Genomic DNA, 17662 nt, shown 5'->3' on the forward strand with positions numbered 1-17662 from the left:
TATGTCAATATTTCCGAATGTAGACGGGGTAAAATAAAACCGGACCCCATTATCTCTTTGGTTCTCCGACTGAATAACAACTGCCCACCAGTCCCTACACGTGGCTCCTTGGAGAGCGTGGGAAAGAAAAGGGTAAAAGGGAAATTGCCCGAACTTAAGATGTCGGCTCAAAGACACTCAGTGTCCAACGTAGGGCCTACCAGCTTCCAAAATGTCTAGCTGTAGTCCTGACGTCACTCACTGGGCTTCATTAAACCAAAAAGCGACTGCTCTCCAATCAGGGCTAGGTCCCCTCACCCACTGCCCTTGATCGCGTCACTTCCGGCGGTGCAGCAGCCATTTTGTCAGTCGCCAGCGGATCCCGCGCGCTGTGAAGTGCAGTTCCCCCTGGTTACCAACTCGTCCGTTCTCCTTTCGCCCTGCGGGCGCCGTGGAAAAGTGCTCGCCAAAGGCGCAGTGATTCCTCTCAACGTCCCGCCGTTACTGTTGCGTTCGCCGGGGGTTAGTGCGCTGTCTTCCTCCCGCTCCACTGACAGGCGCCCTACAGGAGCCGCCGTCCGCGATGTCAAGCGAGGATAGCTACCGAGCCATCCTGCGCTACCTGACGAACGAGCGCGAGCCGTACGCTCCGGGAACGGAGGGCAATGTCAAGCGTAAGATCCGCAAGGCGGCCGCTTGCTACGTGGTGCGCGGCGGGACATTGTACTACCAGCGGCGGCAGCGGCACCGCAAGACCTTCGCAGAACTGGAGGTGGTGCTGCAGCCTGAGCGGCGCCTGGGTCTCATCGAAGCGGCGCACCTGGGCCCGGGAGGCACTCACCACACCCGGCATCAAACCTGGCACGACTTGTCTAAGACATATTGGTGGCGAGGTAAGATCTCACCCGTGGGGAGGGGGTGGGCTGGCGGCTTGTTGCCCAGGCAAGGCCCTCTAGCGGGGCCTGTTTGCGCACTCGCGAGTTGGAGGTCCCGCGTCGCTCCTCCCGGATGCCCCTCGCCTGCGCAGCCTGCGTTCGGCGGAGCTGCGGCTGTCAGACGGAGCACAGAGCGTGGAGGACGCGAAAGGAGCCGTACTTCCCACAGGAAGGAGGCCGGAGAAGCTGGGGGCGGGCCCTGGCCCGGGGTGGGGCGAAGGGGGCTTCCCCGGAGGCCGGGCCAGCTGCGGGGAGGGGCCTGGACGCGCCGGCTGCGCCTGGCCCGCCCCTGTAGGCTGCGCCTGAGGCAGCTGATCTTTTTTCTCCCGAGGAAGCTTCTGGGCGGCGTTTGGATACGCGGTGGGAAGGTTGCCTGTGGATTCCTTCCAAAATCTTGTTTGTGCTCACCGTTTTTGCGAAGCAGTGGTTCGTTCAGAACTCGGGTTCCTGTCTCCAGGGTCTCCCGCTCGGATTTTGGCGAGCCGGATTGAACTTCTCTGGACCCTCTGCGGGTTTTATTGAGTTATTCAAATTTATGGTACGACGTAGATAAATAAAGAATAATACAAGTATGTGCAGAAGTGATATGAAGTGGTTGTCTGGAAATAGACTTAAACCTTATTTTTAGAATGAGAATTAAGTAACAGATATCAGATACTTTTAGTTTTGAAGGTTTTAATGGTTTCACAATGGGAGATGCGGTGAAACTGCCTTGGGAACTGGGAGGCTCACTTTGTATACACAGAGAAAATAGGGTAACTGGTTTTTATTGTAAGAAAATATCACCTCTAAAGTTTCTTGACTCTTTGAGGACCAGATAAGGGGAGGATTGTAAGGACCCTTGGCTTCTTAGCCTTCATCTCTCTGCACAAAGGTGATGAATTTCAAACCGATTAATCCAGTTGTTCTTTAGTGTGCAGTGTCTTAAAAGACAGGCAAAACAAAACTAAGACCTTGTTTTTTGTTGGCTTAACTAGAAAATGAAAGAGGTGTGTCATGGTTAGGGACAGGTGTCAACTTGGCCATGTTGTGGTACCTGTTCGTCTGATTGGGTAAGCACTGGCCTGTCTGTTGCAATGAGGACATTTCATAGGATTAGGTTATGATCACGTTAGCTACATCCACAGCTGATTCCATTTGTGATCAGCCAAAGGGGAGTGTCTTCTGCAATTAGTGATGCTAAATGCAATCATGGGAAGCCTTTTAAGGAGGACTCAGAGGAGATAAGTTGCATTCCTGCTTTGGCTGGCGAGCCTCTCCTGTGGAGTTCATCCAGATCCTTCATCAGAGTTACCATCTTGAGGCCTGCCCTACAGACCTTGGACTCTATGTTCCCACAGTTACATGAGACACTTTTATAAAGTTTATATCTACGGATATTTCCTGCTGATTCTGTTTCTCTAGAGAACTCTAGCTAATACAGCTTGGCTCCCAGAGTAGTTCTCAAGAAAAAGAATCTTAAAAATGGGTTTTTACCAATTGGTTTTCTACTCTGACCGGGCTCAGAGACTCTAAGGACTCTGATTCCCATAATCAGAATGACACTCCCAATCCATGGACTGAGTTGGCAAAGGAGATAGTCAAAATATCATCATTCGATTCTCCTAATGCTTCGCTTGTACGAAGCCAGACTCTGGGGGATAATGTTCTTGACACCTTTACAGAGTTTTGTAGAAATAAGAGTTATAGAGATGTTGGTTGGTTGTTGTTAGATACACTGTCTGCATTAAAGGGTGAAAGGGATGGGCTTAAGGCTTCAAACAAGAAGCTTAAGTGCCGTCTGAAAGATGTAGAGGTTTCTATGAGTATCCTCAAGGAAAATTTTATTTCCTGTAGCCGTAGACTTGAGATCTCTGAAAATCAGACTCAGAATCTTATTGTTAGAGTAGCAACTTTACAACGTAAACTGAAATCTCAGTCTTGCATGGTGTCTGCCGTTAAAGTGAGGGCATTGATTGGAAAGGAGTGGGACCCTGAAAAATGGGATGGTGACATATGGATTGATAATGATGTTGGGGGTGAGGTTGAAACCCTAGACCATGCTGAGCCTTCTTTAGATAACCCTGTAATAGTCTGCCCTGAGGACATAGCCGCCCCACCTTCAGCCTGCCTTGAGGAATTGGCCACCCAACCTCCTCCTGAAGGGATTAGCCCTAGAGTTATTAATCCTGTTTCACCAGATGAAACTGCAAATGAAAGCCCTGAAGCAAATGGCTTGGAAGATATTTCTAATTCTTTTCATGACCCACCCCCACCACCCCTCATTTCTTCTAGACCTATAACTAGACTAAAGTCCCAACAGGCCCCTAAAGGTGAGGTACAAAGTATCACACATGAGGAGGTACGTTATACTCCAAAAGAACTGTGTGAGTTTTCCAATTTATATAGACAGAAATCAGGGGAATATGTGTGGCAATGGATTTTAAGAGTGTGGGATAATGGTGGGAGGAATATAAGGCTGGATCAGGCTGAATTTATTGATATGGGCCCACTAAGCAGAGATTCTGCATTCAATGTTATAGCTAGAGCAGTTAGAAAAGGTGTTAACAGCTTGTTTGGGTGGTTGGTTGAAACATGGATCAAAAGGTGGCCAACATTACCTGAGGTTGAAATGCCAGAACTGCCCTGGTATAATGTAGATGAGGGGATCCAGAGGCTTAGAGAGATTGGGATGTTAGAGTGGATTTATCATGCAAAGCCTGCTCTTACACCCCAGGAATGTCCAGAAGATGCACCTTTTACCAGAACAGTGAGAAATAAGTTTGTGAGACTAGCACCATCATCCCTCAAGAGCTCTGTGGTTGCAATTCTCTGTAGGTCAGATATTACTGTAGGAACTGCTGTCACTGAGCTGGAATCCTTAAACACAATGGGGATGACAGGATCCCGAGTTGGCAGAAGCCAGGTGGCAGCACTTAATCACCAAAGACAGGGTAGACGTGGGTATTATAATAGACAACAAACTCAAAGGAGGCATCAAAATTATATGACACGCAGAGATTTGTGGCATTGGCTAGTAAATCATGGGGTGCCTAGAAATACAATAGAAGGGCAGTCTACTAAATTCTTGTTGGAGCTGTATAAACAAAAGAGTTCTAGGTCAAGGGAACAGAAGTCTAACCTGAATTACAAAAACACAGAATCACGGCCCCTTAATCAATTTCCAGACTTGAAACAGTTTACAGACCCTGAGCCCCTTGAATGAAGGGGAGGCCAGGTCCCTATGGGGAAGAAACCTGTTACACTGCCACAAATTTATACTGTTGACCTTCCTCTAAGTCTTCCTCAAGGAGACCGACGGCCTTTTACCAGGGTAACTGTGCATTGGGGAAAAGGAAATGATCAGATATTTCGGGGATTATTAGACACTGGTTCAGAAGTGACATTAATTCCAGGGGACCCAAAACGTCACTCTGGACCACCAGTCAGAGTGGGGGCTTATGGAGGCCAGGTGATCAATGGAGTTTTAGCTCAGGTCCGTCTCACAGTGGGTCCAGTGGGCCCCCGGACCCATCCTGTAGTTATTTCCCCAGTTCCGGAATGTATAATTGGCATAGACATACTGAGCAACTGGCAGAATCCCCACGTTGGTTCTCTAACTCGTGCAGTGAGGGCTATTATGGTGGGAAAGGCCAAGTGGAAGCCACTAGAACTGCCCCTACCAAGCAAAATAGTAAATCAAAAGCAATACCGTATTCCTGGAGGGATTGCAGAGATTACTGCCACTCTTAAGGACTTGAAAGATGCAGGGGTGGTGATTCCCACCACATCCCCATTCAACTCTCCTATTTGGCCTGTGCAGAAAACAGATGGGTCTTGGAGAATGACAGTGGATTATCGTAAACTCAACCAGGTGGTAACTCCAATTGCAGCTGCTGTTCCAGATGTAGTATCATTGCTTGAGCAAATCAATACATCCCCTGGTACCTGGTATGCAGCTATTGATCTGGCAAATGCTTTTTTCTCAATAGCTATTAGTAAGGACCACCAGAAACAGTTTGCTTTCAGCTGGCAAGGTCAGCAATATACTTTCACTGTCCTACCTCAGGGGTATATCAACTCTCCAGCCCTATGTCATAATCTTGTTCGCAGAGACCTTGATCGTTTCTGCCTCCCACAAGACATCACACTGGTCCATTATATTGATGATATCATGTTGATTGGACCTAGTGAACAAGAAGTAGCAACTACTCTAGATTTACTGGTAAGGCATTTGCGTGTCAGAGGATGGGAGATAAATCCAACAAAAATACAGGGGCCTTCCACCTCAGTAAAATTTCTAGGTGTCCAGTGGTGTGGGGCTTGTCGAGATATCCCTTCTAAGGTGAAGGATAAATTGCTGCATCTGGCCCCTCCCACAACCAAAAAAGAGGCACAACGCCTAGTTGGTCTTTTTGGATTTTGGCGACAACATATTCCTCATTTGGGTGTGCTACTCCGGCCCATTTATCGAGTGACCAGAAAAGCTGCCAATTTTGAGTGGGGACCTGAACAAGAGGAGGCTCTGCGACAGGTCCAGGCTGCTGTGCAAGCTGCTCTGCCACTTGGGCCATATGATCCAGCAGATCCAATGGTGCTGGAAGTGTCAGTGGCAAATAGAGATGCTGTCTGGAGCCTTTGGCAGGCCCCAGTAGGAGAATCACAACGCAGACCCTTAGGATTTTGGAGCAAATCCTTACCATCTGCTGCAGATAACTACTCTCCTTTTGAGAAACAGCTTTTGGCCTGCTACTGGGCCTTAGTAGAGACTGAACGCTTAACCATGGGCCACCAAGTTACCATGAGACCTGAGTTGCCTATCATGAGTTGGGTGTTGTCTGACCCACCAAGCCATAAAGTTGGGCGTGCACAGCAGCACTCTATTGTAAAGTGGAAATGGTATATACGAGATAGAGCCAGAGCAGGTCCTGAAGGCACAAGTAAGTTACATGAAGAAGTGGCACAGATGCCCATGGTTTCCACTCCTGCTGCCACATTACCTTCTCTTTCCCAGACCAGAGCTATGGCCTCTTGGGGAGTTCCTTACAGTGAATTGACTGAGGAAGAGAAAACTCGGGCCTGGTTTACAGATGGTTCAGCACGATATGCAGGTACCACCCGAAAGTGGACAGCTGCAGCATTACAACCCCTTTCTGGGGTGTCTTTAAAGGACAGTGGTGAGGGGAAATCCTCCCAGTGGGCAGAACTTCGAGCAGTGCACCTGGTTGTTCATTTTGCTTGGAAGGAAAACTGGCCAGAGGTGCGTTTGTATACTGACTCATGGGCTGTTGCTAATGGTTTGGCTGGATGGTCAGGGACTTGGAAAGACCATAATTGGAAAATTGGTGACAAAGAGGTCTGGGGAAGAAGTATGTGGATAGACCTTTCTGAGTGGGCTAAAAACATGAAGATATTTGTGTCCCATGTGAATGCACACCAGAGGGTGACTTCAGCAGAGGAAGATTTTAATAATCAAGTGGATAAGATGACCCGTTCTATGGATACCAGTCAGCCTGTTTCCCCAGCAACTCCTGTTATTGCCCAATGGGCTCATGAACAAAGTGGTCATGGTGGGAGGGAGGGAGGTTATGCATGGGCTCAGCAGCATGGACTTCCACTCACCAAGGCTGACCTGGCTACAGCCACTGCTGAGTGCCCAATCTGCCAGCAGCAGAGACCCACACTCAGCCCCCGATATGGCACCATTCCCCGAGGTGACCAGCCAGCTACATGGTGGCAGGTTGATTACATTGGACCACTCCCTTCATGGAAGGGGCAGCGATTTGTTCTAACTGGAATAGACACATACTCTGGATATGGGTTTGCTTTCCCTGCACGCAATGCTTCTGCCAAAACTACTATCCGTGGGCTTACAGAATGCCTTATCCATCGCCATGGTATTCCACATAGCATTGCTTCGGATCAAGGAACACACTTCACAGCAAATGAAGTGCGGGAATGGGCACATGCTCATGGAATTCTCTGGTCTTACCATGTTCCCCATCATCCAGAAGCAGCTGGATTGATAGAACGGTGGAATGGCCTTTTGAAAACTCAATTACGGTGCCAACTAGGTGGCAAAAACTTGAAAGGCTGGGGTAATGTTCTCCAGGAAGCTGTGTATGCTCTGAATCAGCGTCCACTGTATGGTGCTGTTTCTCCCATAGCCAGGATCCATGGGTCCAGGAACCAAGGGGTGGAAATGGGTGTGGTGCCACTCACTATTACTCCTAGTGATCCACTGGGAAAATTTTTGCTTCCTGTCCCTGCTACCCTGAGTTCTGCTGGTCTACAGGTTTTAGTTCCAAAACGGGGTGTGCTTTCTCCAGGAGAAACAACAGTGATACCACTGAACTGGAAGTTAAGATTGCCACCTGGCCACTTTGGGCTATTTATGCCTCTGGATCAACACACCAAGAAGGGAATTACATTATTGTCTGGGGTAATTGACCCTGACTATCAGAAGGAAGTAGGACTGCAACTACATAATGGAGGTAAAGAAGAGTTTTCTTGGAATATAGGAGATCCCCTGGGGCGTCTATTAGTACTACCATGCCCTGTGATTAAAATCAATGGAAAACTGCAACAACACAATCCAGGCAGGACCACTAATGGCTCTGAGACTTCAGGAATGAAGGTTTGGGTCACCCCACCAGGCAAAGAACCACGGCCAGCTGAAGTGCTTGCTGAGGGGAAAGGGAACATGGAATGGGTAGTGGAAGAAGGTAGTGATAAATATGAACTTCGACCACGTGATCAGTTACAGAAACGAGGACTGTAATGCTGTTTTGTTTGTGTTATACTATTTAAGTTGTAAGATATCAAGTTTAAGAATGAATGTTGTCCAAGGATTTGCACCCTATTCTGGAGAGATTTAATGTGTTTCCAGTTATATGCAGGACAGTTGAGTATTGTCAGGTAAAAGAAAAAATGTGTGCTTATTTTTGTTTTCATTTGGAAATCTAAGGTATAGGTGCCAAGTTGACAAGGGGTGGACTGTCATGGTTAGGGACAGGTGTCAACTTGGCCATGTTGTGGTACCTGTTCGTCTGATTGGGTAAGCACTGGCCTGTCTGTTGCAATGAGGACATTTCATAGGATTAGGTTATGATCACGTTAGCTACATCCACAGCTGATTCCATTTGTGATCAGCCAAAGGGGAGTGTCTTCTGCAATTAGTGATGCTAAATGCAATCATGGGAAGCCTTTTAAGGAGGACTCAGAGGAGATAAGTTGCATTCCTGCTTTGGCTGGCGAGCCTCTCCTGTGGAGTTCATCCAGGCCATCCATTGGAGTCATCGGCTTCGCAGCCTGCCCTGTGGATTTTGGACTCTGCGTTCCTACGGTCACGTGAGACACTTTTATAAATTTTATATTTGCAAGTGTTCCCTGTTGATTCTGTTTCTCTAGAGAACCCTAACTAATACAAGGTGAAATTTCAAAATCCTTGAATATTTAGAATAGCTGTTCTCAAGGTATGGTCTAGGGACCCCTATGGGAGGAAGGTGCCTGAGATCCTTCAGGTGATCCACAAGATCAGAATTATTTTCATAGAGTTATTAAGACATTATCTGCCTTTTTCACCCTTATTCACACAAGTGCACAGTGAAATATTCCAGGGCCTATGACGTGTGATACAGCAATAGAGTGAATGCAAAAGCATATATGATAATGTTATCTGTTAAGCCACCTATTAAGAAAAAGATTTGAGAAAATGTAGAGCAGTGCCGGTCTTGCTAATTTTTTGAAAGTTATTATTTTTCATAAGTATTATTTAATGCATAATAAAGGATTTATTGTTAATTTTTTAACTACACTTTTTATGTAGTTATCATAAAATTGGAATTGATTTCAATAAGCATTGGAGCAGTTTGCCTTGGATTATTAGCTATTCATTTTGATATGTTTGCCAGTGCATTCACATTTTGGCAGTGTATTTGTTTCTCTATTAAAGGCTTATAAGTATTACCAAAACTATATAAATAGAAAAAACACATTCTGTGCTGGTTTGAATCTTTCATTCAAACCCAGAAGAGTGCCTGTTCTTTTTCTTTTTTGTATGTTAAGAATGTTTGTGTTTGTATGTGGGTTTTTTTTTGTTTGTTTGTTTTTTTCTCTTTGAGACCAAAGAAGAAAGATTTGTATTGTCTGGAACCTAAGTTTTCTGTGGCACATAATCTAACTCAACCTATTTGTATAGCTCATTTGAACAATTGAAACACGGAACCCAGAATAAGAAAGAGAGCCTTTAATCCTGTATAGCTTAATGTAGCACCTGGATGCATCCTAGAATATATTAAGCAGATAATCAAAAAATATTGGCAGTCCTTTGAGGGGTGGGAGAAAAAATGTGGAACTATTAAACTTTACCATCAGGGAACCCTCTGATACTGTGTCAAACTTTGGGGACACCCAAATTAATAGGTCAAGCCTGCGATCTTGAGGCTTACTCTTTAAAAAATTTTCTTTTTTAGTTTGCCGCCATATTTATGAAATGAAGTTAAAAAGTCCATTGCATCAATCAAGGTTTAATCAGAGAAACAGCACCATCATTGGTGTCATGGAAAAATGGATTTATTTAGAAACGAGGCCTTATAAATTTGGGAAGAAAAGGAAGCCAGTGATTTAAGGATCTAGGAGGGCAGAGTTGAAGGACCAGAAGACATTCATGGCCATGAATTCATGCCTGAAAAGCTAGCATGAGCTAAAGGACAAAGAGACACATCAGAACAAGGAGGGGAGTTGGGAGCAGGCAGATCCTGCTACTAGAGAGTCAGGGATGGGAGGTACTAGAAGAGTCTTTGGAAAACTGTCATTTCTGTGCATCTGATACTTATGTAGGCCAGCAAGCAAACATGACGGTGGGCCTGGGACTCCTCCTGGTTAACAGGTCTGGCAGAAGGCAAGAAGAACCCGAGAAAAGTAAGGAAGGAGAGAATCAGCTAGTTAGAAACCACTGGCATGCTAGTGACTGTCACCACCTTTTCCCACACAATCCTTCAGTGCATGATGGCTGCAGTTTCATGACTCCTTTAAATCTTGTATAAATTTATTTTGTTGACCACTTTTTAAACGTTTTTTATTGTATAGTATAACATATATACAAAGCAAAGAAATTTTAAAAAAAGCAATAATTTTCAAAGCACTCTTCAACAAGTGGTTACAGGACAAATCCCAGAGTTTGTCATGGGCTACCATACGATCCACTCATATTTTTCCTTCTAACTGCTCCAGAAGATAGGAGGCTAGAGGGCTTAAATGCTTCTTTATCATTACAATAAACTTTTTCCTTCTTTTTTTGTGAAAAATGACGTGTACAAAAAAGCTATAAATTTCAAAGCACAGCACCACAATTAGTTGTAGAATGTATTTCAAAATTTGACATGGGTTACAATGTCGTAATTTTAGGTTATTACTTCTATCTGCTCTGAAATACTGGAGACTAAAAGAGATACCAGTTTAATGATTCAGCATTCATATTCATTTGTTAAGTCCTATCTTCTCTGTATAATTTCACCATCACCTTTGATCTTTCCATCTCTCTCTTTGGGGTTGTTTGGGCCATGGCAGTTCTAAATTGTTGAGATTGGAAGGGTTTGTCACTAATATAGGGTAGGGAAATGAAACTATCTGATGTTCTGGAGAGGCTGCGCTAGAATTCAGGACTTATCTGGACCAGGGACCCATCTGGAGGTTGTAGGTTTCTGGAAAGTTACTCTAGTGCATGGAACCCTTGTGGAATCTTCTGTATTGCCCTAGGTGATCTTTAGGTTGAGACTTACTCATGTAAGTTCTTTTAATCCAATCTTATGGGGGCAGACCTTGTGTTGGATGGGACCTTTGATTAGGTTGTTTCCATGGAAATGTGACCCTGCCCCTTCAAGTGGGTTTTAATGCACTTACTGGAGTCCTTTAGGAGAGAGACATTTTTGGAGAAAGCACAGATGCTTGGAGACAGGAACATCCCAGGAGATGCTAAGCAAGGACCCAGAGAACCTGAAGGATCCCAGAACCTGGAGAGAGCCGAGAGAAACTAACAGATGAAATCCATAATTTGCCCCAGAGAGCCTAAGAGAGGAATCACAGATGCTTAAGAGAGAGAAATGCCAGGAGATGGTAAGAGAAGACCCGTGAGACAGAGAGAGAAAGCCACTGCAATCAGAAGCTGAAAGCAACAAACTGGGAGCAAGGACCAGTTATGTGTCTTCCCAGCTGACAGAGGTATTCCAGATGCTGATGGCCTTTCTTCTGAGTCCAGATATCATCTTGTTGATGCCTGAATTCAGACATAGCCTTAGAACTATAAATTTGTAGCCTAATCCCTTTTGTAAAACCCAATCCATTTCTAGCATATTGCATTCCAGCAGTTTTAGCAAATTGAAACACATTTTTTTTTAATTTACATTTCCAAGTACATCTTAATAGGTAGTTTATACAACAGATTTTAAAGTTTGGTATGGGTTAAAGTTCCACAATTTTTCATTTTTACTTCTAGCTGCTCCAAGACATTAGAGACCAAAAGAAATATCAATGTATTGATTCGGCAGTCATACTGATTTTTAAACCCAACGTTCCCTGTATGACTCCACCATCACTTTTGATCTTTGTCCCACTTCTTAGGGGTATTTGCGCTATGCCCACATGCAACTTTTTCATGTTAGAAGAGGTTGTCGATAATATGGTATAGGTGGGTGGAACTAGTTGATGTTCTGGAAAAGTTGGCCCCTCTGCATTTCAGGACTTATCTGGTTCAGTGACCCATCTGGAGGTTGTTGGTTATGGAAAGTTACCCTAGTTCGTGGACCCTTTATAGAATCTTATATAATGCCCTAGTTATTCTTTAGGATTGGTAGGACTGATTTTGGTTGGGGTTTGGTAAGTTATAATAGTAGCAGTGTATAACTGAAGCTTGTGTAAGAGTGCCTCTGGAGTAGCCTCTCAGTTCTATTTGAACACTCTCAGGCACTGATACCTTATTTGTTATACCCCTTTTCTCCTTTTTGGTCAGGATGGTATTGTTGATTCCATGCCAGGGCCAGACTCATCCCTGGGGGTCATCTCCCACGCTGCCAGAGAGACTTTCATCCCAAGATGTCATGTTCTGCGCGAGGGGAAACAGCAATGGTTTCACTTGCAGAATTGGGCTTAGAGAGGGAGAGAGACCCCATCTGAGCAACAAAAGAGGCCCTCTGGAGGCAACTCTTAAGCATACCTATATGTAGGCTAAGCTTCTCTGCTACAAGCATAAGCTTCACAAGACCAAGCCTCAAGATCATGGGCTTGGCCTATTGATTTGGGTGTCCCTACTGTCTGGCATAGTACCCAGGACTTCCCCTGTGGTAAAGTTTAATAGTTACATATTGTTTCTCCCATCCCTCAAGGGACTTTGCCAATACTTTTTGATTATCTGCTTAATATACTCTGGGATGTATCCAGGCATTACATCAAACTATATAGGATTAAAGGCTCTCATTCTTATTCTGGGCTCCCTGTGTTTGGATTGTTTAAATAATTTATCCAGGCAGGTTGAGTTAGATTATGTGCTACTGAAAGTTTAGGTTCTGCATGAAATAAACCTTTTTTCCTTTGGTCTCAAATACTAGGTGAAGTTCTAAAATATAGACAATGTCTTCCTTACCCCTGTATTCTGAATTACTTTAATCGTGACCTGATCAGCTTTGTTCTCATCTCTAAATACCAGGTTATACATATACAAAATAGCCTCTCAAAATCTAGAAATACTAATTACCACTCCATTCTTAATGTGACTGCTATAAGAGCTTACAGCCTCAGCCCTAGTTTTCTTGTAAGTATTTTCTAAATGAGGTCATACAGTATTTACTCTTTTGTTTCTGGCTTATTTTGCCTCATGAAATGTCCCACATATTCATTCACATTGTTGCATGCCTCACAACTTTGTACCTTTCGTAGCAGCACAATATTCAATCACATGTATATACCAACATACACCAGTCTATTCTCAGTGTGTCTTTCAACCACCTCCATCTGCTGGGCCTCAAGTTTAATGTCCAAAGTCAACAGTTGATCAATTTTAGATAATTTCATTGTTCCCAAGACAGCTGATAAACATACCCTCACCAAATAGAAAATCCAAACCTCCCCCAACTCTTGTCCCTCCCCCCATTAGGTACCCTTGATACCGCTGTAGTACTGTTGTTTTCCTGTTAAACGTAGCCCATAGCATGCAATAGCATTTTTCCTCTTAAACCCCCAAATTATACACTTAGTACAAGATTTATTACTTTGTAGTAATTCAGACAAGAACTTATTTATATTTGTAGTGTTAATTGGCGGGACACATGAGTCTCTACAACCTGTTTCAATCATGTTCACCTTCAATGTGGTAATTTTACTTATGGACCCACTAGTGAACTACCTTCACTTTTACCTGTTTGCTTTCAATTAAGTTGACCCTCATTAGCTAAGTGTTCACCCAGCTCAAGCTTCTGTGTATGTCTAGGTCCCCTATAGTCTGCATTATAAGCCTCTGATTTTATCTTTACCATGGTCATAAAAGTGGATTCATATAGTATCTATCCTTTTGCGTCTGGCTTATTTCTGTTGTCATGTGCTTCAGGACGTCATTTCATCTTACTGCTGCATAATATTCCATTGTATGTGTATACCACATTTTGTAAATCCACTGGTCGGTTGATGGTCACTTGGGTTGTTTCCATCTTTTGGCAATTGTGAATAATGCTGCTGTGAGCATCGGTGTGCAAATGTCTGTGTCACTGCTTTCAGCTCTTCTGAGTATATACCAAGAAGTGGTATTGCCAGATCATAGGGCAACTTGGTATTTAGTTTCCTAAGAAACGGCCAAGGTGGTGCCTTGGTTTGGACATTTTTATAGACTTGCTTTAATTTGGAGATTTTCATGCCTTAGAACTGTAAACTAGCAATTTATTAAACTCTCCTTTTTAAAAGCCATACCATTTCTGGTATATTGCATTCTGGCAGCTAGCAAACTAGAACAGTATTGAAAGATGTTTCCCTGCATTTCTTTCTAGAAGGTTTATGGTGCTAGTTCTTACATTTAGGTGTTTAATCTACTTTGAGTTAAATTTTGTATAGGGTGTAAGGTTGTTTGACTATTGATAAACAGTTCTCCCATACCTGTTTATTGAAAAGATTATTTTGTCCCAGTTCAGTGAATTTGAGGGCCTCATCAAAAATCAGCTGGCCATAGATTTGATGGTCTGTTTCAGCACTCTCAATTCGGTTCCATTGGTCAAAACTTATATCTTTGTGCCAGTATCATGCTGTTTTGACCACTGTGTTTTTATAATAAGTTTTAAAGTCAGGAAGTGTTAATACTCTCACTTTGTTCTTTTTTAGGTTGCTTTCAGCTGTTCAGGGTTTCTTTCCCTTCCAGATAAGTTTGGTAACTGCGTTTTCCAGAGTCTTCAAAGTAGGTTGTTGAAATTTTGATTGGTACTGTGTTGAAGCTGTAGACCAATCTGGGTAGAATTGACATCTTAACTATGTTTAACCTTCCTATCTATGAGCAGGGAGTATCTTTCCCCTATTTAGATCTTTGATTTCTTTAAGCAGTGCTATGTAGTTCTCTACAGTGCTATGTAGTTGTACTTGTAAATGTACAAGTCCTTTACATCCCTAATTAAATTCATTCATAAGTACTTGATTTTTTAAATTTTATTAAATTTATTGTTCATTTTAAAGCAAATCAAGTACACAGTAACTTGACAGTTCAAACTTGTTCACAAAAATTAATGACTGAGTTCTGTTGTAAGCTCTGCTACATTACACTATTTATCACTTGATTGAAGATTGATGACTGAACAATTACAAAGACATCAATGTGTACTTTGAAAAGATTCATTACATTCAAGATTTCAATTCAGAAATTTCTTTCCAAAATTTTGGAAAATATACTCAGATGCACAATGATTAGTTATCCTTTTCCCATTCATTACTTGAAAGATTTTGGCTGAGTTTGGCAAAAATAGCATCAAACTTACTAGCCTCTCTTTTTTTTTTTAAACTAAAAATGGTGCTTTTAATATTTTGGGAATCTTTTTTGCTAATTTTCTTTTTAAACATAACAACAAACAAACATGAACATTCTTATCATGTGGTCATTCCATTCTTGGTACGTAATCAGTAACTCACAGTATCATCACATAGTTGTATATTCATCACCGTGATCATTTCTTTGAACATTTGCATCAATTCAGAAAAAAGAAATAAGAAGAAAACAGAAAATAATTCATATGTACCATACCCCTTACCCCTCCCTTTCATTGATCGCTAGCATTTCAATCTACTGAATTCATTTTAACATTTCTTCTCCCCAGTATTTATTTATTTTTAATCCCTATGTTTTACTTATCTGTCCATAAGGTAGGTAAAAGAAATATCAGACACAGGTTTTCACAATCACACAGTCACAGTGCAAAAGCTATGTCATTATAGAATCATCTTCAAGAAACATGGCTATTGGAACACAACTCTACATTTTCAGGCAGTTCCCTCCAGCCTCTCTGTTACACCTTAACTAAAAGGAAGATGTCTGTTTAATGCGTAAGAATAACCTCTAGGATAACCTCTCAACTCTGGTTGGAATCTTTCAGCCATTGACACTTTATTTTGTCTCATTTCTCTCTTCCCCCTTTCGGTTGAGAAGGTTTTCTCAATCCCTTGGTGCTGAGTCCCAGCTCATTCTAGGATTTCTGACCCACATTGGCAGGAAGGTCTACACCCCTGGGAGTCATGTCCCATGTAGAAAGGGAGAGGGCAGTGAGTTTGCTTGTCATGTTGGCTGAGAGAGAGAGTCTGCATCTGAGCAACAAAAGAGGTTCTCTTGGGGATGACTCTTAGGCCTAATTTTAAGTAGACTTAGCCTGGCCTTTGCAGGGTTAAGTCTCATATGAACGAACCCCAAGTTTGGGGGCTCAGCCTATTACTTTGGTTGTGCCCACTGCTTGTGAGAATACCAAGAACTCAACTTGGGGAAGTTGACTTTTCCCTCTTTCTCACCATTCCCCCAAGGGGACTTTGCAAATATTTATTCACTGTTCAGATCCTTCTGGGATTTATCGAGGCATCACTCTGGACAAACCTACAAAATCTCATGCCTTACTCAAGGTTTCATGTACTTATGATGTTCAGTTAAACTGGCCACATAAGTTATATTAGGAAATGCACTAGCCAAAATATAAATTTTGTACCAAATAAGCAGTTTTTTGCTTTAGTCTCACACATAAAGTTTTAAAATATTAATTACCATCTATTTTCAACACCCTGCATTATTGAAATTCCTTTGTTCTTCCTCATGCAGAACATTTAAAAATTTGTTTAGTCATTATCGTTATACACTGTAGGCATTCCTAGGTTATACCATCTCAGTCTTTATTGTCTGTCTTTCCTTCTGATTTCATTTGTGCCCCCAGCCCTCCTCCCTCTATCATTCTCACATTCAGCGTCATTCAGTGTTCTAACATTATTGTATTACATTTAGGTAGTATTGTGCTATCCATTTCTGAATTTTTACAATCAATCCCGTTGCATAATCTGTATCCCTTCAGTCCTATTACCCAGTATCTACCCTATTTCTATCTCCTGATGCCCTCTGTTCTTAACTGAAATTCTCCAAGTTCATTCGTTAATGCTAATTCATATCAATGAGACCATACAGTATTTGTCCTTTTGTTTCTGGCTAGTCTCACTCAGCATAATGTCCTTGAGGTCCATCCATGTTGTTACATACTTCATAACTTTATTCTGTCTTACAGCTGCATAATGTTCCATCGTATGTATATACCACAGCTTGTTTAGCCACTCGTCTGTTGATGAACATTTGAGCTGTTACCATCTCTTGGCAATTGTAAATACTGCTGCTATAAACATTGGTGTGCAAATGTCCATTTGTGTCTTTACCCTCATATCATCTGAGTAGATACCTAGCAATGGAATTGTCAGGTGTGCTGGTTTGAAAGGATGTATGTCCCCTATAAAAGTCATGTTTTAATTTAAATCCCATTTCATAAAGGCTGAATAATCTCTATTCAATACTGTATATTTGAAACTATAATCAGATCATCTCCCTGGAGGTGTGATTTAATCAGGAGTTGTTGTTAAGCTGGATTAGGTGACAACATGTCTCCACCCATTTGGGTGGGCCTTGATAAGTTTCTGGAGTCCTATAAAAGAAGAAACATTTTGGAGAATGAGATTTCTGAGAGAGCCGAACGACATAGCCACGAGAACCAGAGTCCACCAGCTAGCAACCTTTGGAGATGAAGAAGGAGAATGCCTCCCGGAGAGCTTCATGAAGCCGGAAGTCAGGAGTAGAAGCTATCAGATGATGCCATGTTTGCCATGTGTCCTTCCAGATGAGAGAGGAACTCGGAACTGTGTTCACCATGTGCCCTTCCACTTGAGAAAGAAACCTTGAACTTCATCGGCCTTCTTGAACCAAGGTATCTCCCCGGATGCCTTAGATTGGACATTTCTATTGACTTATTTTAATTGGGACATTTTCTCGGCCTTAGAATTGTAAACTAGCAATTTATTAAATTCCCCTTTTTAAAAGCCATTCTGTTTCTGTTATATTGCATTCCGGCAGCTAGCAAACTAGAACACTGGGTCATATGGTATGCTGGTTTGAAAGAATGTATGTCCCCTCGAAAAGCCATGTTTTAATATAAATCTCATTTCATAAATGCAGAATAATCCCTATTCAATACTGTACGTTTCAAACTGTAATTAGAGTATCTCCCTGCGGA

General features: G+C 42.7%; 1 protein-coding gene across 1 annotated transcript in view; it reads left to right on the forward strand.

The window, feature by feature from the left end:
• Positions 1 to 330: 330 nt before the first annotated feature.
• Positions 331 to 17662, forward strand: part of ZBTB11 (zinc finger and BTB domain containing 11) — a 94608-nt gene continuing 77276 nt past the window's right edge. Inside the window, exon 1 of the mRNA XM_077118514.1 lies at positions 331 to 872. Coding sequence (XP_076974629.1) covers positions 563 to 872 — 310 coding nt within the window. The 5' untranslated portion in view covers positions 331 to 562. The remainder of the gene's footprint in view (positions 873 to 17662) is intronic.

Source organism: Tamandua tetradactyla, chromosome 10, assembly GCF_023851605.1.
Source record: "Tamandua tetradactyla isolate mTamTet1 chromosome 10, mTamTet1.pri, whole genome shotgun sequence".
NCBI classification, from domain to species: domain Eukaryota; kingdom Metazoa; phylum Chordata; class Mammalia; order Pilosa; family Myrmecophagidae; genus Tamandua; species Tamandua tetradactyla.